This window comes from Phlebotomus papatasi, chromosome 3, assembly GCF_024763615.1.
Source record: "Phlebotomus papatasi isolate M1 chromosome 3, Ppap_2.1, whole genome shotgun sequence".
Lineage (NCBI taxonomy): Eukaryota > Metazoa > Arthropoda > Insecta > Diptera > Psychodidae > Phlebotomus > Phlebotomus papatasi.
The window spans coordinates 1,039,739-1,059,346 of record NC_077224.1 but is presented as its reverse complement, the minus strand read 5'-3'; the positions used below and the strand labels follow the sequence as shown (position 1 = coordinate 1,059,346).

At 34.1% G+C, this 19,608-nt stretch overlaps 1 protein-coding gene across 1 annotated transcript; it reads right to left on the bottom strand.

Annotated features, from left to right (window-relative positions):
• Window positions 1-1,835: 1,835 nt before the first annotated feature.
• LOC129806398 (protein deltex) lies at window positions 1,836-15,116 on the bottom strand. The gene is made up of 6 exons (XM_055854955.1): window positions 14,749-15,116; window positions 14,180-14,598; window positions 6,056-7,000; window positions 5,843-5,988; window positions 5,670-5,778; window positions 1,836-3,195 (listed from the first exon to the last, which is right to left on the bottom strand). The coding sequence occupies exons 2-6, from the start codon at window positions 14,534-14,536 to the stop codon at window positions 3,004-3,006; spliced, it is 1,749 nt and encodes a 582-aa protein (XP_055710930.1). The 5' UTR covers window positions 14,537-14,598; window positions 14,749-15,116; the 3' UTR covers window positions 1,836-3,003.
• Window positions 15,117-19,608: the final 4,492 nt, after the last annotated feature.

Below are 19,608 nucleotides of genomic sequence, written 5' to 3'. Positions count from 1 at the left end.
TTTGAGATTCTAATGCACTTAGAAAGACAATTTAATAAATTTTCAGATGATATGATTCATTAAATTTCGTTATTAGAAAAGTTTTTCCAAATTTTAAGCTTTTTGATTTCTTGCATAATTTTGTTTGAAGTAAAGGGGCACAAAATATATTCATCGTTCAAATTTTTGTGAAACAGAGGACTAACTCAAGCAAGTTGATCCCTTGTCATTCTAATTTCAGCAAAATTTATACATCATTTAGAACGACAAGGAACTAACTTATTAAAAAAACATATTTTGAAAGGTAAAAATATAAAAGTTTCGATGTTTATATTAGTGCTCATAGAAAAGAAATAAATTGTTTTTGTTCAGTCATTAAATTGTGATACCTTTTTATACAAAGTTGAATATTTCATGCTGTCTCCTGAAAAATGGAAGAAAATTAGTTAGCCCCTTGTATTTCCAATGAGCGATGTGTTTTCAGTTGAATTGAAATCGGTTGACATTTGATGTTCGCTAGGTAGATCCGGTTTTTCAAGGTCAAAGGTTTAAAAAGCTCTAGAAAGTGTATTTATCAAACGAATTGTATTATATTTGGGCTTTTTGGAAAGGTCTTGGATTTTCTGACAAGTCTGAACCAATTCCAATCGGTTATGAATATGAACCAGTAATGAACCGGGGTATAGCATCAATGTCACGAGTGGGAGCTTTGCCATTCCTTTTAGTGTACACTTTACGAAAACTGTGAACTTACCTCAATTGATAGTTAGTCTGTGAAAAAAATGTGTACATGTTTCCATTGATCTTGTGTGGCTTGACACAATCATCTCATTCCAAATGGAATTGATTCCTCTCCATTTCGATTTCTTTTCATCTTTCCAAGTGATATTTTTGAATGCAAGAAGAAACACAGTGAAGTGCGTGTCTCGAGATGAAACATGTAGATGACCTCAGACCATAATTGCGATGAGTGCAACTTGTTGGGATGATGATGGAAAAAAAATTCCAGAATATCGATGAATTGGAATTATTTGATTGATCATTTACAAATCACTTCACTATGTATACGTTTTACAAATTATTATTTTGACTTTGTACCGATGTTGCGGAGGATCATTTTCAGTGAAAAAGGATTTTCTCGAAGATAAGGTAAAGTGCCCTCAATTCGACCGGTAGAGTTATTTATTCAATTTATTTATATTTGCACTAATATTTGGCGTGATCTAACATTAATAGGTCAATTATAACATAAATAAATACGAGTCAGTGACAATTTTATAGAAATTCACCATCAAACATTCAAATATTGACCACCGGTCGACTCGAGGGCACTTTACCTTATTTTTAAAATCCTAAAAATAACTTCATTGATCAACAATTCTTTTTTAATTACTGATTTACTTTTACTTTTTTGCAGAACTCCAGATGTGTAGCTAAAATATAAAGACAACACTGTGAGAGAGCTTGAATTTGTGAAGGTAAGTTTGTCAATATTTTATCACAATTAATTTTTTATGACAAATTGAAGGAATTTAATTCATTATTTGGGTTTTTCTGGCAAAATAATCTATTAACAATTGCTGAAAATTAGACATTATTTTTTGAGGATTTTAAATGCCAATAGATCGTAAAATTTTTGGATTTTTTCTTACTTATAATTTTAAGGCAACAACAAGAGAATTTGCCCATAAATTGATCAAATATGGTGTTACTTACCTTTTAGGTGACAGTACATAAAAATCAGTCGTTACTATTGGCAATTTAATTCAATTTATGCTGTGGAAAAACGATCGTAAATTTTAATGAACACCTTTTGGGATGTCTATTACAAGCTGGATGTGAAGTAAATAGAGATATAAAGTTGTTTTTTCTTTATTTGTTTTGACAATTTTTTTTGAGATTCAGTTTTTTACATTTTTGCCTTTTTTATATTTGTTTCCAAAATCACATTTTTATCTATATCTCAATTTTAAATTATAATTCTGGCAATTGTCTTAATGATTAATCTAATCTATTATTGGCACACTTATTACAAAAATATTTGTAGTGTCTTACCGTGTTATCACACTTGCACATTAAAATTTTAATATGATTCACATTAATTGTCACTGGTGAGAGTCCAAATGTGTAATTTGTGTGTTTGAATCATTTTATATTCAAAATTTGATCTATTTGTTGATAAAAAGGTAGACTTGGCCCGCAAAATTTGATAGAAATTGATTTATAGCATTAATGCGAAAAATTAATGCGATTTTCTCTTTAATTTTTTAATGTGAAAAATATTTATGCTTTAGGTAAATTTAAACTTATTTTTGCAGGCCAAGTCCACTTCTTTATCAATAAATAGAAAAACCCCAAATATTAAGTGACTCAAAGACACAAATAACATATTTGGACGCTCACAAGCGACAATTAATGTAAATCACATTAAAATTTTAATGTGCAAGTGTGATAACGCCGTTATATGGGCAAAGTGTTCACAGTTTTATGTTGAGAAAATCAACAAGAAAAAAAAATGTGATTACACTATCTTTATAGAAGATCTTAATGAGAAATTCTCATCATCAGACTTTGTCTTGCACTTTGTAAAAATAATAGTGTTGAAAAATAGTTTTTCTTGCCTCTAAATTATCTAAATTGAAATTTGTAGTTTAAACTTTTCTTAAAAGAAATATATTATCTTGATAAAATTATTCTCTATGGGAAGGCACATAAATTTGACACATTTTTTCTTGTGCGTAATTTGTTTCTTAAACTTACAAAAATAAAATTGCAATAATACCATTGAATTAGCTGCACTAAATTTACGTAGAATTGCATGAGATTCCCTATATAGAAAGTTTTTTTTTTGTTTGTTTTATTTGAAAATACTTGCACTTTGGTCATTCCTAAAATTAAAGTGTCTTTTGCAAAATATTCAAAGGAAAAAAAAATACGTGTCTGAATACATTATGATGAATAACATAATTTAAAGCTAGGCTTTATGCAGAATGTTTTTTTTTGTTTTTACATTGATACTGGGCATCAGTCAGTCACGCCCAAATGTATTAATTGTGTCATGCATCGCTGAAGGTATCCTGGATCGGGATACATTGAGTACTGGGTTTTGTGGTCAACACTGTTCCACAGAACTACATCTTCTCGGCCAGTTGTGGCTGATCTTCCAATTGAGAAGAGAAGTCTTCTATCGAAAGCAATTTTAAGGAATCTAAGAACCTGTAGAGTATATTATTTCATTAATTAACCCATTCAGGCAATGTACTAGAAATGCTTGAGATAGAATGTTCATATTTTGGAATTAGTTTCTTACAAATTAATAGGGTAAAGTGATACAAGTTGAACATTGATTTTTTTCTTGATAAATACAGTACAAAATTTGTTTCTAAGCACAAGGAACCAAATTATAAAACTAAAGCATTAAAAATATACAAATAAAAATGAAGTACTAAATTTATCAAGAAAAAAAGCCCTGTCCAAATTGTACCATTGATAGTCCAACTTGTACCACTTTACCCTAGATGATTTTTTTGAAAAGAATTTTTTTGTTTTCTCAATAGCTAAATTTTTAAGTAAATTTTTCACGATGCTTTCTTTTAGTTTTCTTTTATAATTCTTTTAATTTTCTATTTTTTTTTATTTTCTAAACGCTCTCTAAAATCGTGTGTAAAATACACACAGGGATAGTAAAAAAAACATACCTAGAATCATTTGCAAAACACGCACAGCACGATTATAAAATGGTTAAGAATACGCTTAAAATCACGCACAGCTCAATCAGATAACGGTTAATGCGCTTAAAATCACGCACAGCTCAATTAGAAAATGGTAAATGCGCTTAAAATTACGCACAGCTCAATCATAAAACGGAAACTTCCATCCTATTCTAAATTAATAAAATAAACTCTAAATATTTTGCTAAAATTAGGGGTGCTCCATCTCTCCCGAACTTTTTTTGAGTGCCTTAAAATGCAACTTTTTTTAAATCCTATTTTTCGAAGTGACTATTTTCATCTAGGCATTTCTAATATTAATATCTTAAATTTAGAGTCTTCAAATGATAAACCAGTGAGATTCGTCTTTGTCTCGCATTCAAAACGTATCCGCAATATTGAATATAAAAAAGGTGTTCCATTTCTCCTCGAATGACTATACTTCCATTTTTTTTTAAGCAAAACCGTTTTGGAAATGAAACTACAATACTCAAACATAATATTTTTCATTAGAGTAAAAATTATCATGCATTGGTATTGTCAGAAAAATTACTCAAATTTTTGGGTTATTTTTGTCCCTATCACTTATAGAGGTAAAAAATACACCGAATCAGAGTCTGTTGGATTTTCTAAGGCTAGATGTAAGACCTTTTACTGATTTTGTTTATCGGTTTTATTTTTATATCTGATTTTCGGTCCGCGAAAACTGTCTCGTCGTTAAAGGTTAAAACATTCAAATATTGACCACCGGTCGAGTCGAGGATCCGATCGACTCGAGGGCACTTTATCTTAATTTAAACTTGTTACTGGTTTTGTAATTTGTTTATGTGTTTTTCTCCCGAAGTATACGCTTAGGGTGGAGTAACCACTTATCGCCACTTTTAGAAAAATGTGAAAGTAATTGGATTATAACTTTTGACTCCTTATTATAAAACATTTCAAATTTTACACAAAGTTACTGAGATGTATTGACTCCAGATTCGTCAAAAAAGTAGTACTCCAATTTAATGCTGGACTACTTAAAAAACTGATTTTTGTTAAAAAATGCAAAAATAACCACTTCGTCGCCACTTTTTACCACTTTTCGCCAGTTTTGTAACCATTTCTCGCCACCGTCTTGAAAACGTTCAAACTCGATTATTTTGAGCAATATTATGCAAAGAAAACATTCAGCATTTCTTTTTCCTCATGACCACCTTATTATTACTCACTTTAAATGAATTTTCTTCGGTTTTATTTGGGAAATCAAATTATTAGACTTGCAGAAAATAAACAAAGCAGATTTGACAACCGAGAATCTATGAAGTGAAGTGAGCGTTGCCTATTGAAAAGCTATGGCAACAGGTGGTAAAATCAATTCAAAACATTACCACTTTCCGCCATGCCTCATTTTTATATAAAAATAATATTAAATGAAATATTATTAAACTAAATAAATTTTTTAAGTATTCTACGAATGTAATTAAATATTCAATAGACAGATTATTTATCCAAAAACGTAAATTTGATGGAACTTGTTATATTTGGTAATAAATATTGGATTCGATGCACTTGCTTAAAATATTGCTCTAAAGATGCTCAAAATTTTTAATCCAAAGCGAACAATTGTTATTTTTCGACTCTATACGTAGCAGCAATAAAAATACAAATAACTTTACGACTCATTTATTTCATAAATCGTGAAAAATAGCGATTTCAATATAGGTGGCGAGAAGTGGGGCACTGGCGAGAAGTGGTGATTCCATCCTACGTGATAATTTTTTCCAATTAATCCAAATTGGTTATTACTAAATTACTAATTCTAAATTACTTTTAGAATTATTAAACATTAAATAATTGAATCACTTAAAGTTGTCACTTTAGTGATTTTAGGGAATCAAATTTTCTTTTTTATAGCTCGTGATATTGCATTTCTTTCTTTATGTGTAAAGGGACGTAATCACTTAGAAAGAACATGGGGAGAAATACTAGATTGCTTACCTTTCTTCCAAGTGGACAATCTGGAAGGTAGCACGTTCTAGGGAAGCCCACTGCAAAGAATGCTCTTCCAGGATGTGGATGGTCTGGTCCCTGAACTCCAGAAGCAATGCTGAAAGAGAAAATTTAAATGTGTTATCACGATTTCCCAGGTTTGTTGATACACTTCTTTTTACTTGTAAACAATTTGAATGGTATTTTGTCCATCGTGTCCTGGCAAACTCTTTGGGATAATTATCCATGACATTGTCCCTGATGGTTGATTGCCAATCTTTTCTCCATAAACAATCCCACAGACTGGACATTCTATGTATAGGGCTTGCTGAAAGCACCAAAAAGAAAAAGTCGTCATTGAGGAATGGGATTTGAAGAAAGTTATTCAAACGTACAGATTGATTCTCTTTCTGTTGATTGATGATCATCTCATTGAGACATTCGAGATGCATTAAATGCTGACATCTGATGAGAGATATGGCAGGATTTTGAGGATTGTGACGGAGTTCCTCCATGCACATGGGACAGGGTTGGGCTTGGGGCCATTTGGGAGGATCTACAACACGCACAAAACGCGATATCATGTCACTGGCTGGATCAACGCCAACAATTGATCCGGAAATGTGATTGTTGCTCGTGAAGACATCATCGCTGCCAATGGAGCAGTCCAGAAGGTCAGACACCGAACCTAAAGTCTGACTGACCTGACTGCGATCACTTTTATTGCTCTCGTGACTCAGATAGGTCGACACCGTGTCGACACTTGGCCTCCGGCGACCACTCTTTGTGCTACTGGAATCTGTGTCTAGGAGGGAAGTGCCCCTGGTGCGGGAACGCGATCTATGCATCGAGGCACTGCGTTGATGGCCATCATGAACGGGCTGAGGTTGTTGGTAGGATTGGTGGGATGATGATGAGGAACCGGGCTTTGTGCCGAATATATTGAGATTATTGAGTATCTGCCTGGCGAGATTCGTGGCACTTTCACTGCTGGAACCTGGTTTTGATTTTGAGGATTTTACGAGGCGAGATTTAGTGCCATTTGAGGAGGATGGTATGGGCATGGGTTGGGTGGATGAGGAGGGACCAGGACGAGGCTGTTGCGGTGGTATCATTGGCAGTGGAGGCTGTTGAGGGCCACAGGGAGGACTCCGTCTCGGTTGTACTTGAAGGCCTGGCAAAGATTCAGGTGGAACCTTGACCAGGGGATATGGAGCCTGCTGAATCCGACGAATTGTCCTAACTGGTCCATTTGGATGACGGATTTGGGTCAAATTGCAGAAATTAATCACAATTGGGAGTCCCAGGTGAGTTTTACTCAAATCCAACGTTTGTTCGCCCTGTTTTAACCAAAGAAAACAAGGAATTTTGTTAATTTTTAAAAGTGTTAATTTTAAAATGTGCTTAGGATCGTAAATAATCTCTTGTGGTGGACGATGGGTTAATTTGTAGATGCTTAGCTAGCAGTGGATTGACGTCTTTAGCTCAAAGTGCTGAAACGCTTTCCACGCGCTAGCTACCTTTTGTCACTTCAGCATTGAAAGGGCCATCGTCCACTACCAATTTATAAAAGTATGTAGAATATCTTTAGTCAATAATAAATCAGATCAGCAACAGAACAGTCGTTTTTAATTCCCTCATCGGGACTTTGCATGGCGATCCTGCCATACGAATTGTTAAGTGTTGTGAAACAAGTGCATCAATATTAGTGGAATGATGCAGAATTATGGACCATTCTACCCTGAAGAAAGTGAAATAAACGTTGAATTTGTGAAATTCGTTAGTGTAATTATACTTATCGGACTTGTGCCTATAACTATCTTGTGCGTGGCAAAATTGATGAAAAAACTGAGAAGCAAAACCAGAAGAGTTTCCATTTGCATGTTGTGAAAAAAAAGTGAAATAGACTAAAACTTGTTGTGTTCCCAAACGGAAAAAAAACATGGGTAATCCTCAGTCTAAGGAAGAGGTAATCATCGCACAAAATGGTGGTGGAAATACGGACAATATTGTTAAAGGAGTGAGCATTACGGAATTGGCGTTAATCATATTGATAGTTATCCTAGCGCTAATGATTATTAGCTATGGAACCTACAGACTCAAAAGAGTTCTTCGCAAGGAAATAAGTGCAGAAATCAACCGTAGAAGCAGAATCGACTCCGGACCACTGAGAGTATAAACAGAAAAATATGTGAAAGGACAAAAAGAAAAATTATTACAAAATGACAATTTAGTGGAAAAAAAAACTCTAAAATCTAAAAAGAAAAAAAAAGTGAAATAGTGATGCAGTGTTCTGACCCCCCCCCCCCCTCCTTCGACAATTTCTAATGCTTTTCTTTCGATCTTTCATGCCTGTTACATCTACCTTGGGAAACGTCAGCAACGTGATCGACGTGACAAGATTGCGAGGAGAGCAACAGTAAGCAGCGTGAGCAACGATAATCATGTTTTCTTCCACATGGAAAACTTCAAATTCTACATCTATGCTACAAGCCACAGACATGATATAAAAGTTCAACTAGTAGCTGAGGTCGACACTAGAATATGCAGAGATGCTGTGCGTGCTGTGTACAACTGGAGTATCCAGGGAAATCTTGAGCGGATTAACCATCAGCAAGTATAAAGATGATCTACTGGAAATTAAATTTTAAATAAGGTCAGAAATTCAAATTTAATTTTATTCATGGAGGATCTAAAAGAATTGTCAAACTCTATTGGTAAAATTTTAACTCTATTAAAGAAAAGTCCAAACAGAAAATATACAGCAGAAACTATCAGTGAAAAATTAAGAGAAATTGATGAAATTTTGAATAAAGTTAGACAAATTGTTTTAGAATTAAATTCCAGCACACATACTGAAGAAGAAACTCAATTAGCTAAACTTCTTATAAAAGACATTAAAGAAAATGCAGAATTAGCACGCGAAATTTTAAAGAAATCACAGGTTCACGAAGTACCAACCAATAAATCTGATTCTTCCAGTTCAAGAGAAACTAAGAAAATGACACAAGATTTTGATTTAAAAACCGCAACAAATCTGTTGCCGGTGATGACTGATTCTGAAGAGACGATCCGCCGTCTCATTGATTCTATTGAGTTGTATGACTTGATGTTAGAATCTTCAAATAAATCATTAATGATACAATTTGTCTTGAAAACTCGATTAAGTCAAACAGCGAAACTGAAGTTGAGACAAAATTATAGTACTGTTTCGGAATTGTTGGAAGATATGAAAAAATTTTTACTCCCCCAGAAATCTGATACGGCTCTGGTGCGTAAATTATGTTCTGCCAAACAGGGAAAAGATTCTATTGATAAATTCGGCAAGTCTATCGAGGAATTATTCGTGGATTTAACTATTGCTCAATCTGGAAATGATTCGGGAACTTTTGATGTGTTAAAAACACATAATGAAAGAATCGCGATAAATGCATTTGCGAACGGTCTTAAAAATGAAAATTTGTCGACAATAATCAAGGCAAGAAATTACGATACCCTTAAAGAGGCTGTCCGTGGAGCATTGGACGAAGATTCGTCGCGAAGTGAACATGCGAATGTATATCACTTCAGAGGTAAAAATTCTAAGCGGGGACATTACCGTAAATCTAACGCAGGTAATAATAATTCTCGATCAAATAACTCCTATGGAAACAACAGCAGAGGCAAAAATCGAGGAAATTTTCGAAGTAATTCGCGGGGTAACTCTCGAGGAAATTCCCGCGGGAATTCACAATCTCATACGGGAAATCGCGGTAATAGTCAAAGCGGATCAAGAAATGCTGGCAATGCACAATCGGTTAGAGTAGCAGAAGGGGAAAATGTCCAAGCATTCAGCGAATATGATGAATTCAATGACCCCTACAATCAGTAATATTACGATGACGAAGAAGAATGTTTTCGTACTTTCTTCAATTGAACAAAAAATGATTTTCCGCTGCGATGGTATGAATTTTGTGAGATTCCGTGCGAATGGTAAACATCTATGTTTTTTACTCGATACGGGTGCATCCATCAGTGTTTTGAAAAAAGAGAGTGTATCAAGTGACATGAAAATAAATGAAGAGCGAAAAATTAGAATAAATGGAATAAGTGGGTCAACGTATTCCTTAGGTTCAACTCAAGTTTCTTGTGAGATCAATGGAGAATATGTTGACCATGAGTTTTTTGTACTAAATACTTTACTAAAAGATGCTGACGGAATTATTGGTTCCGACTTTCTCGTTAAATTTAGCGCAATTATTAATTTTGAGGACTCTAGTTTGTCTTTATGGTGCAATGAGAAAAATGTTACTGTGCCAGTGGAAACACCGGCCCAGTGCATAAACACAATAATTCCGCCAAGATGCGAAGTAATAAGATATTTTGAAACAAATGAATTGAATGATTCTGTGATTGTGCCAAAAGAAGTATGTAAAGGTGTGTTTGTGGCAGGAATGATTGTTAGACCGACGAATGGTTTGATTCCAGTACGATTCTTGAATGTTAGAGATGAATGTGTAACTTTGAAAAATTTTATGCCCGAAAGTCACAATGCGGAAAATTATTTTATCGGAAAATATAACGAAAATTATAATTCTCATGAACGTGTTAAAAGCTTATTAAAAGAACTGGACCTTGGTTATTTAGAAGGAGAGGAAAAATTGTCAATTGAGAAGATCTGCGTAAAATATGCTGATGTCTTTCATCTTGAAAAGGACACTTTAACCGTTACTAATGTATACCAACAATCCATAAATCTGAAACCCGATGCCCATCCAGTATATGTAAAACCTTACCGCTTGCCGCAAGCTCATAAGAAAGAAATTATACTTTCCATTTTCCATTTGACGTAAAAGTCGTGTTAAAATTAAAAAAAATCTGCACAATTTTTACAAAAGATCAGCACTCGAGTGAACCGTGAGCGGCACGGATTATCTACCCCTTGGGAAAATATAAAATTTTCGAAGCCAGAGGTTCATGCTATGATTTTTGGGATTAGGGTAAATTAAGCTAATTCAAAACCTGCTCTAAATGGAAATTTTTCGCTACACTAAATGGAAACGTCATTGTTTTCATGATAAATACAGTACTAAATTATTACATTTGTATATTTTCTATACCATAGTTTCATTATTTAGTAAATTTTGCTCCAAATAAAGCGAAAATCCAGTCATATTCACAAATTTTAATTTGTTAATTTCTCAGAAAAATTAAAAGTGTACCTTTTCACCATCGAATTTTTCATTGATCGACCATGTTTTCCAATGAAAAGCACAATAAAGTGACTGTTATTTATTCATTTTGTTTAATATTTATGTCATATTTTTGGCTAATTTTAGTTAAATTAAGTGCTAATCTTTATTGTTAACGGTACGTGAAGTTTTCAAATGAAATAATTACCTATTTCGTGAACAAAAAGGGTTTTTCTGAAGTGTCTGCAAATGCTTCAATTGGAAATATCGGAAATATGAATTTTTTGGAGAGATTTTCTTATTGTTTTAGATGGGAAAGGAGAAAAGACCAGGAATAAGAACAAATCCTGCACTCAAGAGCAACTCAACAAGATTTTGTAAGCCTATTGTCGCGGTTTCACTTACACTGTTTGTCTCCAATTAGAAACTTCCCCTTGTCTCCATTTGGATTAATTTGTTTCCAATAGAAGCATTTTACGCTCGCGTATTTTTCTTGTATTTAAGAAGTTTTCAAATTATATCTAAAGAATTTTCACTACACAGTAACATTCTAGAAGAGTCAAAGAGCAAATTTATGTACCTCTCTTCGCAAAAAAATATGAACTTAATGTGTTGGACCTTCTGTCAAAGTTAAAGCGTCTGAAAATGGTTTTGAATTAGGACAATTACCCTACAACAAATTTGAGCAAATTCGCTTGAAAATCAAACGTGAAAATTGTCTACAAAATTTTTCGCCCGATTTAAAAAGAGTCGATTGAACGAGAGTCTACTGTACCTCAAAAGTTGTTTTGCATTATTTGGCTAAATAAACAATAAAGCCATTAAGCGGTTAAATTCACGAGAAAACGACATCGTAAACATGATTTTGAGCTTTCTGTAAAATTTTCTTTTGACAGTTCTTAATGTTTACCGGTACAGAAATTATTTCAATCGATTTATAAATCATTTTATAAAGAATAATAGGCTCATAACCAAAATATTGCATACACATAATTGGAACGAGCTTAATTTACCCTAGTTCCTCTTGTCTTATCGTGATTCTTTATAATTGAGCGCTTTTTGTGGAATTTACTATGACTTTGACGCCCAAATCTCTCGATAAGTTAAATGACATTTTGCCTCATATGCCCGATTGAGAGAGAGTCTACTGTATAGCATATCACTGACAAGCTACGAGTATTCTGCGAGACTATTTTTGCCAAGGGGGAGATATTAAGGTTGTAAGTGGTGTACGGTTGAAAATGAAGTGCTTGGAAGTCTTTGGAAGTGGGAGTGTTCAAATATAAAGTTTTTTTGCCTAATTACGAATTTTTCAAACTACGTTAGTTTTAGTTGAGATTTTTAATTCGAGCGACATTTTTGAAGAAGTTTGTTGAAATTTTCAAGTTCGGCTATTACAATGAAATGGAGCAAATATGCTCAAACTTATTATAGCTTAATTTGTGTCGTAATTTTTCCGAGGAAAATATTCAGTTGAACAATAATTTTTCTTAATTTTTGCAGGAATTACAAATTCATGTAGTGGCTCGCAAATAATGACATAGCATTGCAGTTGACTTTCAATCAATTTGATATAATTTTTTTCTAATTTATCGTATTCGTGGGACTTATTCGCGAATGTCGTTAAGCAGTATCCCATAGGTTACCTCTACCATTTTTTGTTTACTTGTTTGCATTTACTGGAAAGGTTTTAGTGTATTATATCTCTTCAATGCCAAAAGTATTTTTCAAAAAAGTAGATTTGTATTTTTGAGGACTATTACAAAATGAGGAACGAAAAGGTGCATTTGTAATATGTAATGCTAGACTAATTTTGGAAAGGTCTAAGTGATGTACTTCCATTAAAGAAACATTTTGGGGGTTTATTTAGATTTCGTCCTTGCTCTAAGGGTTATTGAAAAATGGCTTTGAAAATTTAGAAATAGGGATTTATTCTTCGAAATATCAATTTCATTTTAAAAGGGTCTCTAATATTGATGCCAATATTGTGAGAATCCTAGTAGAAGAAAATTTGTGGATAGCAATTGAAGAAACTGTTAAAATGTCGGAAAACAATAATTAGATCGTATTTCGCTATGTAAAAAGGCTTGGATGTGTTTAAAAGCTCGGCACGTAGGTGCCACATTCTTTCACTCAAAGGAAAAAGCATAAGTTTATGATTGTGGCCATTTTTCTCCTGATATGTTGCGATAAAAAATCTCTTTTGCGGATTGATTGGTAACAGTGGATGAGTATTTGATCTAATACAACAATAGCGAAAAAGATCATGGAAAAAATAGCCAAGCTTGTTGCAAAAGTTGATTAGCAATCATCTAAAACTTTTCCCAAGAGTGCAAAATGTTTTAATTTTAAAGGATTTTGAAACCAGAGAGAGAATCAAGCTTTATAAAATGTGAAGATACATACGTCTGAAGTGCTGAATTAGTTGTTGCACTCGTACTTTTGAACTTTTACAGACTTTCCAGCATAGTTTCAATAATTACAAACGACAATACGTATTTTTCCAAAAGTAGCTTCACAGCTTTTTAGGAAAATTCAAAATATGTTGATAACCCCTTCGTAAAACGCAGATAATATTAAAATATTGAAAGTATGCAAGAATATCTGGCACGAGAAATTCAAAATATAAGCAAAATTTAAAAGAAAATATGTGTAAAAATAAATTTCTTGAGATTTTTTTTTAGAATTTCCTTAATTAGATTTTTCATCATAATAAATAAATTATTCATTTCTAAGCATAAGAAGTGCATGAAGTGCTGGAAGTATTGCATTACATTTCGAGAGTGTTGCGAAGTTTTGGAAGTGCGAAGGCCTCTTCCATACAAATCGTGGAAGTGCCTGGAAGTGGTGTACACATTTTCACCCTAATATCTCCCCCTTGGTTTTTGCTTAATTTGCAAAATTTTGGACAAATTTTTGACTATGACGAAGTGAAAGAAATCGAGTTCGTGCGCACACTTATTATTTTTGAAGGTGAAAAGGCATTTCTTTCTAGCCATTTCTTTAAAACTTTGCTGCTTGTTCTTAACCATTTAATATTGGACTGCAATATAATCAAGAGAACGAAAGTTCTAACAGATCAAAGTTCATGTTAATTAAATGCATTTTCTTCGTTTAAAAAGTAAATTATCCATCTTGTACTTCGGTTATGATAAATTGATGATAACTTGAGATTCTTTGCTTATTTGCTTGAATTATTTGCTTGAATTCAGAATTGGAAGCTATACTTGAGATTGTCTGTAAAGAATCTCAGCAGCTACCATAAAGTCATCTGGGATTTTTCTTGATTCTTTCTCATTATAAAGTATTGAGAGGGAGGATTGAACAAAATCCAAGTCACGATCTTACCTTCGCCCACGCTTCTTCGATCACACACTGCACTTCCATGTTGTAGCTGTGCCAGTCTGAGCTGGTCGTTCCAGCCCACTCCCATTTGGTACCTTTACCAGCTGGCGATGATGGTTTGTAGAACTTCCTGCGGACATTGATCAGGGGAAAATCAATGTCCTCCGAACACTGTGTCATCGTCCGGACATTGACGTAGAATTGATCAATGGTGGGATCGGCATCACTGAGGAGAACCCTGGTGAGTTTTTTGGCATGTGCACGTTCCAAATGCTGAGATACAGCCGGACTGTAGGGTAGCCATCGTCCACCACGAGATTCATATTCCCAGACAACAACTGCATGTCCCGAACTGGCCATTATCTTACTTTCTTTCTCTCTCTCTCTCTATTTGCTACTTTGCTCTTCACTCCGACTTCCACCTGCAATTATTTTAAGGTGGTCATTTTATGTAGCACAAACACTCTTGTAACTCCAATCAATATTTTTTTGTTGTTCAATTTTAGCAAAATTTCATTTCCAAAAATTGGAAATATTATCTCATCCTTCCAACACGGAATAATTTAACTTACTTGATGGAATAATATGCAAAGAAAAATCCTCAGCAAGGTGTCAAAAGTTCATGAACTTGATGGAAGAAAACCACTTGCAAGAGATGATTTTTTCCAAAATTCCAAATGCTGCAACATATTTTTTTTGTCATCACAGTTTTCTGGGCAATACTGGGTAAATTACACAACTTCCTCCATCACTCCCGTGTGCCACAATGCCACGACAACTGCACTGTACACTCCTTATTCAGCTAAACATGATCCATTTGGCGGTATTTAATTGAGATGCAAAAAGAATAATGTCTTGGGACACACAAAATCACATAAATATCAATATGGCGCGGGTTAAGTCCACTGAGCCATCATCTCTGTGTCAATTTCTCTGACTGGGAAGCATCCAGTAGTTCTCTCACTCTGGCATTCTGCTTCGTGCAGGGTGATTCCCAAGTTGGGATTTTGGTCAGGCACGGAACGGAGGGAAAAAACTGCGAGTGTGGGAAAACAGAGATGCGATGGCGATGGGAGAAAGGCGCCAAAAAGTGTGTCTCATTGATTGATATAATTTTTTTTTGCATGAATTACGATGCCACAAAGAGTCTGCAAGTCATTCAAGAAATTTCTCTCTTGGACATTATATCGTATGGTCGTATGGTCAATTTATGAAAAAAGGCAATTAAAATTTCGATCATAATATTCTTGGGGACAAGCAGGTTTTTCATCAAAAATATTTAATTAAATGCTTTTTATTAAATAAATAAAAAAACGACTGCTTAATGCGAAACAAGGTTTTTGGGCAGTCTTACAAATTTAAAGATTTTTGTTAAAAACAATTTTAATGGTACTTTATGAAAGACCCTGATTTAGAATGCCAAAAAGGATGCAATAGATTGTATAGTAGGGGAAAGTGGTCTGCCTTTGAATGCGGCAGCCTTTGAATATTGTAATTTTTTCACTTTTCTTTAAAGCATAAATTCTTTTCTATTAACTATTAGATAGCTATTCATAATCCTCACAAGTCGTCAAAAAATTCAGACCCTAGCTCTTATTTTCTAGGTGCTAGGGCAAAAAAACGAAACTGAGCTCTAAACTGTAATTTTGATGTTCCACAATTCATGTGTTTTTTCATAATCAAAATAATTTTTCGAACAAATCTTCTATTGTGAGTCATAGAAGGTTATTCTTGGATGGTATTTCTCCAAATACATTTTGATTCAGATGAGACAAATTTTGTGAGTGATAAAAGTTTGCAAATATTGGTCTGCGGCAGCCTTTGAATCTTAATGTTGTGTGCCTTTGAATCCTCTCTTTCCATGCATTGAAACATCTGACAGCTTCCTGTCCGGGAGCAGAATAGAACTCCTACTTTGGTCTGACGAATGTCATACAAATATTTATAAAATGCTGTCTTGGTCCGGCCGAGATGTTTCAAACTGACAATTGTCAACTTCAATGGCGTTTTATTACAAATTTTCAAGTGAAAAACTGTGCTTCAGAAAAATGTAAAAAATGTTGCTGTATAATCACTTTTGACTACAGAGGTGATTTTATTGAGTGCATTAGGGTTCATGCTAATCAATTATGGGCCGTTTAATGTTACAGACCTAATATTCTCAGTGAAAAATTAAGATTCAAAGGCTGCCCAAACACATTCAAAGGCAGACCATGCAGGCTGCCTTTGAATATATCGACATAACATTTTTAAGTTCCTCACCAGGAAAAACTGAGGACTTGCGAGTCCTGAATGGGGTAAGCATAGATGCTTAATGAACAAGAGAATATTTTGGTGTAGTGAAAAGTAAAACTCATGTTGTAGTTTACTCTGAAAAAAATATCAAATTTTGAACATCATTTTTCGTTCAAAGGCAGACCACTTTCCCCTACACGGTAAAAACTTTTGGACACTGACCAAAATATTGGAACAAATTTTTTTGGAATCGATTTGCTCCTTGAAAAGATATCTTTTTGTTCCAAAAACTTTTCTTTATAGTTTCGTTATAAAATGCAGTTACAATTTTGTTAGAGTTTTCTTTTGGAACCCTTTTGAAACGGTGGAATGTCTACAAATTTGAGTTGATTTCGTTTTATACAAATTTGTTCCCGAAATTTGGAACAGAATTTGTTGCACTCGGCTGTTTTGTTCCCACTGTCAAGAACAAATTGGTACATATTTTTCATAACAATATTATTCCTACATCTGTAACATATTTGTTCCAAAAATTTTCGGTATCCGTGGACGAGGTAATTTTTCGAACGAAATTGTTACTCATATGGGGAATCTTTTTGTTCCCATTGTCGGGAACAAATCCGTGTAAATGATTTCGTCTTACAGTTAAGGCTTATACTTCAGTCGAGATGGATTTTGGTGGTGAAAGTTCATAAGGAACATCAAATAAGAATCAACTTGAGAGTGTTTTATACAGACGTGTGCATGACGAAATCATATGCGAGTGCTGGCAGCAGAAGGGGAAGAGAATCTCGAATTAAAAAAGTGAAACCATGCAGCTTTGGCGTCCTCTTCACTTCGGTGACGGGTGACTGAGTGTGAGAAGAGGGATACGCTTTTATACTAGACGAGCTATTTATTGGAACAAATTCATTACTAATATTGGGTACCTTTTTGTTCCTCCTAGAAGGTACAAATTTGTACCAAAAATTATGGTGTCCGTGGACGAGCTACATTTTGGAACAAATTCGTTACTAATATTGGGTATCTTTTTGAGTCTCATAAAATGAACAAGATTATGCCAAAAATTATGGTGTCCGTGGACGAGCTAATTTTTGGAACAAATACGTGCTGAAATTTTAAAGTACTGAAAGTACTCTTCCTTCGAACGTTCATGCCTTCCAATTCCTAATCCTAATTCCTAATTCAAAATCCTATACTCTGAATGTAAAATCTCAGCTTCAAATTGATCTTCTGTTAAATTTGCCTACTGGTAGTTATTCGTTTCTTTCTGAACGATCAATATAAGGAAATTTCAATAAATTCAGCAGAAATAATATAGGCATATTTGTCAGAAGTGGCATATCGCTAAGTGTGGAAAATCTTGAAATCTTGGTTCTTAGCTAAGATATTTTAAGTTCCACAAATATAATACTTTCCGTCAGAATATGTAATTTTAATACTAATGCGAACCGATGAACGTCGTGGAATGAAGGGTCAGCTTAGAAAATTTTAGATTTTTATCCCAAAGCTTTCGGCTCAGACTCCAAACTTCCTTCAGTGGTCACTGATAAAAATAAAAGGATCAAATTGATCCAAATTTGATCCTTTTGCAAAAGATGGACCAAATTTCACACTACGAATGCACATTTTTCATAATAGAACATGTTAATTTAATCCATCCTTTACAAAAGGATCAATTTGATCCTTTACGATCCCAAACGATTCGTATTAACAATTTCAAAGATATTATAACATATTGAATGATTGCATAAGTTCGTGGGACTCCACAATGTAAATTTCAAGTGATATTTTCTTTCAGAAATATAATTTGTATAATCAAAGATATAAAGTCCATTGATCTTAACCCTTGTCCTCCAAAGTTATATGAGCTTATCAAATTTTAAGAAAAAACACGTTTTTCTTGAAGAAAGTTCACAGGGTCGTTTTAGACAGTTTCAGACAGCGTAGTACATATTTTTGCACACCAAACTATTCCGCAGAGATTGGAAGAAATGAGACGCTCAGAGTAAGAGTGGTCTCCTTTTTATGTATTTCCCCTATTTCCCTATTAAAATGGTACGCATGATATTCTGAAGGTTCTGTATCTGAATATCTGAAGAATATTCCAAGTACTGGAGAATTCCCTATTTCAATTCCTAATTTTGGCAGCGTCTGTTATTAGTCGTACGATTTAAATGTTGTCATTTTGAAAGATCATGCCCTTTCTTTTGGCCAAAGTCGGACGTTTTTATTAAGCAAGTGCATTGAATCTAACAAATTAGGCACAGCTCTTTTTCTATGACTCTTTCATTACATTGAAGTAACTCAAAGTGATTAATTTCCCTGGGAGGGAATTCTGTATCTCGATGAACGCTTCACTAGTGAACGATTCACTAATGAAAGGTTCACGGGCTTCTCTTCACGACTGCTAGAAAAGTTATTCTGTAACTTTGCGTGAAGCAGAGAGGGGAAATGTGTTGAAATTTTATTAAATTTAAGATTTTCATCAATATTTGAACTAAATAACAATGGAAAACACTAGAATTGAGTATTAGAAATGATGTAGTGCTGTTTTTCAAGCTGATAATGAAAAAAAATTTCAGTGGCTTCACCGAGTGATAACATCATCTTCACTGAAAAATTGACAAGTGAAACACATAACCTAAAAGTGATCCCTTCACGTGAAGCTATCGCAAGTTACAGAATCTCTTTTGCGATCACTTTAGTGAAGCGTTCACCAATTTTGACAGGTGATCACTTCACAGGGTTACAGAATTCCCCCCCTGGAATCCCATTAAGTTTACAATTCATGTAAATTAGCTTTTTCCAAGAAGGTTGGCTGTTTTTTCCAAAACTTTTCCGCTGCACATTGTTCTATTTCTATTAGATCTATTTCTCATCACCTATCAATCGATCCAGAAACGTTTCTTCATCGCAGCGATCGCAGCATATCAGTAGAGAAATTGCTACATTCCCTAAATTCATACGTTTCCCTTTATTCCTTTCAGTGAAAAGATATGGCACTCATGTATCGAGCTTTTAAACACTAAACCAGGCCTGAGCTAAAAGAAAAGCCGAAGTGAATTTGGTGGTGCCTGTTGGGATTCTTCGAAATGCCGCGAAAATTCACTTAGAGAAAATGAGAGGTTTTTAATGTGAAAATTGTTTAACTCCTTAGAGTTAAGTCATTTTCAGCAAGAAAATCCTTTTAATAA

Bases quoted from the DNA above. Each gene is read 5' to 3' on its own strand.
- LOC129806398 (XM_055854955.1), bottom strand. From the start codon at position 14,536: ATGGCCAGTTCGGGACATGCAGTTGTTGTCTGGGAATATGAATCTCGT. The intron at 5,989-6,055 runs GTACGTTTGAAT...TGGTGCTTTCAG, and splicing joins AACAGAAAGAGAATCAATCT to CAAGCCCTATACATAGAATG. The intron at 5,779-5,842 runs GTAAAAAGAAGT...TTTCTCTTTCAG, and splicing joins ACCATTCAAATTGTTTACAA to CATTGCTTCTGGAGTTCAGG.